Source organism: Equus asinus, unplaced genomic scaffold, assembly GCF_041296235.1.
Source record: "Equus asinus isolate D_3611 breed Donkey unplaced genomic scaffold, EquAss-T2T_v2 contig_658, whole genome shotgun sequence".
Taxonomy (NCBI): domain Eukaryota; kingdom Metazoa; phylum Chordata; class Mammalia; order Perissodactyla; family Equidae; genus Equus; species Equus asinus.
Window position 1 is genome coordinate 48120 of NW_027225358.1, and position 4869 is coordinate 52988.

A 4869-nucleotide genomic window follows, 5' to 3' on the forward strand; every position below is an offset into this window, starting at 1 on the left:
GGTATTTTCCCCACTTAGAGCTGAAGCCATTGCGGAGACTGAATCAGAAAACAAGGTCCTAATCTGTGTGCAAGAGAAACCGGGAAAATGTTCCCTCTTCCGGCAGAGTGTCAAAAGGCAGCCACTGTCCTGGGCAGGACGTGTGCTAGGGACAGGCACGTGCTACTTTGACAGACACACCCAGCTTAGTGGTTGTGGCTCTGGCTGAGAAAACGCCTCCAACCGCTTAGTCCCAAGAGGTCGGAGGGGCCATCTCTGCTCCTGGACAGGGTGAACCACACTGCAATGATCCTGTCCTCGGCGGGAGGGGCACTTGGGCAAGTCCTTCAGTAGCCAGGGAGGGGACTGGCACTTCTCCCTTCTCCACATAAACTGAGCCGCTCACTCTGGGAGATTTCTAAATTCGAGGAGGAATGTGAGTTTCTGGATCTGGTTTCCATGAGTGCTGCGAGCGAAAGACTCACACCTCCACTCCCAGGATTAGAAAGAAGCAACAATTTAATATAATACTCAAACGGAGCATTTACCATTGACAACAAAATATGGCCCCGCCAAATAGGGAAATAGGTGCTGGGCAAAAGGGGGGAGGGGGAAGAGGGGTTGGTGCCTTCTCTCGTGGCCAACAGGGGACCCCAAGAAACGGATCACAAAGTTCTCCTCATCAGAATCAGGGGAGGTGGCCCTGTGCACCCTGAGTGTCAATGCTGTGTCCCCGCTGTAGCTCAGCTGGTCTCAGGAGGGTCATCGACCACCACCACTGGGCCCTTGGTTGGGGGTCTGGTGTCTGGAGAAAGAGAGGCATTTCCTGAGCGACCTGCCCTGGAACCACAGTGCACACCCCATCCCGGCCCCCACTGCGCTCTGTGCTCCAGCCCTGTGCTCAGTGCTCAGTCAGCCAAGAGCACCCCATCTGTCCCTGACACAGGGGCTGATATTTAGCATCACCCACTTCACAGAGGAGGAAACCAGTCCCAGAAACGTGAGTGCAATCGCCCAGGACGGGACTGCTCAGCAGTGGAGCTGGAACCCAGGGCCAGCTGTCTGCCTCCCCAGGCCCACGCTCAGCCTGAATGTTTCCTGAGCCCATGGTTTCAGCCACTGCCGGTCTGGACACTCACTCTGGCCTGAGCGGTTCTTCTTGCCTTTGAAGAAGAGTCGAATCTTTCTGACCCAGTGGTATCGGGGCTCCAGCTGGCAGGACAGGCTGTAGCTACAGGACAGAGCGGAGCTGGGAGCTCTCAGGAGCCACACATCACATGTGCATCCTGGAGCCTGCCAGCAGCTGGGGTCGAAGGGCCCCAGGGGTCGCCATGCAATCGGATCAGGGGCTGACCATGGAGCAACGGCCATGGGCTCTGGAGCTGGTCAGCAGAGAGAGGCTGCCCTGCCCTCCCCCAACTCCTGACCCGACTCACCTCTCCTCCTTGCTCAGGGGCTCCACGGCCTGGAACCAGGCCCCAAAGTGCTCGTCGGGCTGCACGGTGTACAGATTTGCAGCCTCCTGGAGCAGCTCGATCTCGTCCATCAGTTTGAATTGCTAGGACAGAGCAAGCACAGGATGCCCACAGGGCCTGAGTGGGGGACCCTGCAGGGCTCGTGGAGGGGGTGAGGAAGGGGGCAAGGGGCCAGTCTGGGGCCTTTGCCCACTTGGGAACCCTCCCTCCCTGCGATTCCAGTCAGGGCTTGCCTGCTCTCACACTTGGCCCAAAATAGCTCCTCCTCCAGGAAGGAGTCTTTGATGCCAGCCCTTCCCCCACCCGCCAATGCCATAGGATCCCTAGCTCTGTATATCGAACTGTGCAAATAAATGTCCCAATCCAAATGGGGATTGGGCCAGAGGGGGTCCTGCCCACTGCGGGGGGGTCTCTGATTTCCAACCCCCACCCTCCCCACCGGGAGGCCGCAGCCGCTTACCTCATTCCATTTCCGACAGTTGAGCACATTGCCCTGGAAAGCAGACAGCCGCAGTCCATCAGAAACAGCCCCCTTGGGCCAGCACTAGCCCCCGTCCACACCTCTTGCAATGTTGCACTACTGCCAGTGGGCAGGCCCATCCAGAGCCCGGACTTGGACCTGGGCCAGTCTCTGGGCTCCAGAGCAGGGGGCGCAGAGCAACTGAGGCAACAGACCTTGTGACCCAACCCTCTCTGATGACACGTGGGGAGACTGAGGCCTCAGGCAGGAAGGGACAGCTCAGCCTCTGATGTGCTTCCTGACTGGGAGGGGCCCGACTTCTCTTCCCTCACTGGCAGGGCCAGAGGGAGAGGCTGAGTCCAGCTCAGACACCACCTCCTGCGGCCACACAGTCAGGCAGCTCTGAGCCTCAGCAGCCCAGGGAACCTGGACGGTGGCTTATGCAGAGCCTGCATCACCCACTGGGGAGATGGGCCTGACACCCTAACTCCCACACGAGGCTGGAGGCCCTGCTGAGAGGACCTTTGCCAAATGCAGAGAGCTCAGGGCTCAGGACAGGACTCTCTCCTCCCCACCCTCAGGAGCCTGAGCCCCCGGACCCACCTCCAGGCTCACTCACCTCCACATAATCCTCCATCGTAGCGTCCAGCAGCTCCAGGGAACGGAAGAACGTCACCAGGGAGGGGACGACACCCTGTGCCGCCATCGGGATGGGCATGGTGATGAGCTCCCGCTCTCAGGTGCCCCCATGAACCTTCCCCTGAAACCCCTCAGCCCAGCCTGCTGCCCACCCCACGCTCCCACACAGAGCAGCCTAGGATCGTCGGGACACCCCAACACACACAATTCCCTCCCCCGCTTCCGTCCAGGAACACCAAACTCCATCAGTCAAGTCCCAGGGCTGGCTGTTGGCCCCTCCCAGGGGCAGTGGCCCCTGCCCTTCCCCACCCCAAATCTGCCCTGCTGCCAGCCCTTCCAGGCCTCCTCCTGCTCACTGCCACTGCAGGCCCGTCATGCTTGGCAGCCACAGCAGATTCGCCTGAGGAGGAAGGCCCCTCTCCTGAGGGAGGTCTCCAGCTGGGAGGGGGAGCCCCCTCTCCTCTGACTCCTGGGCCCCTCCCCCACAGTCACCCTCACCTGCTGCCGCTGCCTCTCCTGGGCTCCCTGGCGGGCCCTCTCTGCAGTCTTTAACACGGAGGTCGCCTCCTGTCGGGGCCGAGGACAGGGTCAGTGCGCCCATACTCCCCTCCGCATGTCCCCCAAGGCCCCTGATCTCAGACCCTGGCCATCGGCTCCAGTCCCCTGCTGCCTCTGCTGCTCCCACCTCCAGGGTGCTCTGATTCTAGACCAGTCCTGGCTCCAGGACTCAGTCCTGTGTGACCTTGGGCCTGCCCAGGCCTCCCTGGCCCTCTTTCCTCAGCTGAAAAGTGTGAGGAGAACGTCACCTGCTTCCAGGAGTCTCCTGAGGACTCAGAGTCATCTGCGTGTCATCACTGCTCTCCCCTCACCTCTCGAGGAGGAGCCGGCACAAATCTCCTCCCGTTCCTGTCCTCCCTTGGATGGTAGCACCCCGCTGGGAGGCCTGCACCGCTGATCATTTCCCTCCACTTCCCAGAGGAGGAGACGGAGGCCCCCAGAGGGGCAGTGACTGGCTCAAGGACCCACTGGGAGAGGCCGCTCCCCGTGCCAGCTACAGGCCCTGTCCCCGCTGCCTTCACCCCAGCCCTGGCTCCAAATCTGACCAAGGCCCCGACCTCTGGACTCCAGGGGTGTGTCCAGACCCCAGCTGAACAGACAGGGAGGGGGAGGGCAGGGTGTCTTGGGGGACCTGGCCGAGTGGCCCCGGCCTGCCCCACCCTCACGGGGCTCTCTGACCCCCAGCCTGGGCCGAGCCTTGCCATAGCCTCACCTCCTAGGATCCCCTCGGGATGCCCCCCTCCCCTCTCCTTCTGGCCTCCTTCCAGATCTCCAGCCTCCAGGTTACCTGCACCAGCAGCTCCCTGCTCACGCGTTTCTCTCTCCTGACCCACTTCTTCCAGGTTCGAGAACTCTCCCTGCGGGGTGGGGAAAGAAAGAAAGAAAGAAAGCAAGCAAGAAAAACTGTGGGATGCTTGAAGGCAAGTCCCATTTATTTGAGAACCCAGCAGATCCAAACTGCCTGGGACCTGGATGAGGGATTTCTCTGGGGTGCTCTGAGCTCTAAGGTCCCCATGGGACTGCGGAGGGGCCTCTCCTCTTGTCCCTTGGGGCCTCCATTCCCAGATGTCCCAAACAGATCTCTTTGGAACAGTGTTGGTTTCAGCTGCATAGAGGCTTCTGTTGCTGCAAAGGAAACACCTGAGAATCTCCACCTGGGCTCAAGCCAGGATCTGGTCTGGAAGGAAATGAATCCCTGGGACGGAACTGCTGGCCGAAGGGCGCTGAGAGACTCAGAGACCCAGCACCCAGGTCAGTCCCTGTGCCCGGCATTCGCTGTCTCCCAGGTGGTCTCAGCTGACTTTGGGGGACATGCCGGCCCAAATCAGGCTGCCTGGGCCACCTCACCCTCATGGTGCTTGGCTGGAGAGCAGACCACCCACTACCCACCTGGAAACTTGTCCCCAGGTGTCTTGGAGACGGGCAATGGCAGGGCTCTGCAGGGCAGAAAGGATTGTGTGGAGGGAACAGAAGTTCCCGAGGCATCGGCACTCCTGGGGAAGCGAAGAGATGGAGCTGTGAGGGGGAGCTGAAGCTCTGCTGCCTCTGGTTTCTGTCCCCTCATGGACTTCCCCTGTCCTGGAGGAGACACATGTCCAGGGAAGCCAGGGAGGGCACACCTGCCACCCGACGAGTAACACTGCCAGGCGCAAGGATTTGTAGCTCAGCACAAGGGAGGAAGTGAGCTTGTCCCCACTGGGACCTCAAGTCAAGGTCAACGTGGCCCTGGCATGAGGGTCAAGGGACAGTCCAGGGACT

The 4869-nt window shown here is 60.8% G+C and overlaps 1 protein-coding gene across 1 annotated transcript; it reads right to left on the reverse strand.

Moving 5' to 3' along the window:
* Positions 1 to 482: 482 nt before the first annotated feature.
* Positions 483 to 3925, reverse strand: LOC139044188 (ral guanine nucleotide dissociation stimulator-like). The gene is made up of 7 exons (XM_070503715.1): positions 3899 to 3925; positions 3052 to 3120; positions 2534 to 2608; positions 1915 to 1947; positions 1416 to 1537; positions 1119 to 1210; positions 483 to 784 (listed from the first exon to the last, which is right to left on the reverse strand). The coding sequence occupies exons 3-7, from the start codon at positions 2549 to 2551 to the stop codon at positions 723 to 725; spliced, it is 327 nt and encodes a 108-aa protein (XP_070359816.1). The 5' UTR covers positions 2552 to 2608; positions 3052 to 3120; positions 3899 to 3925; the 3' UTR covers positions 483 to 722.
* Between the last annotated feature and the right edge of the window lie 944 nt (positions 3926 to 4869).

Bases quoted from the DNA above. Each gene is read 5' to 3' on its own strand.
- LOC139044188 (XM_070503715.1), bottom strand. The intron at 1,538-1,914 runs GTAAGCGGCTGC...GCTCTGTCCTAG, and splicing joins ACTGTCGGAAATGGAATGAG to CAATTCAAACTGATGGACGA. The intron at 1,211-1,415 runs GTGAGTCGGGTC...TCTGTCCTGTAG, and splicing joins CCCCTGAGCAAGGAGGAGAG to CTACAGCCTGTCCTGCCAGC.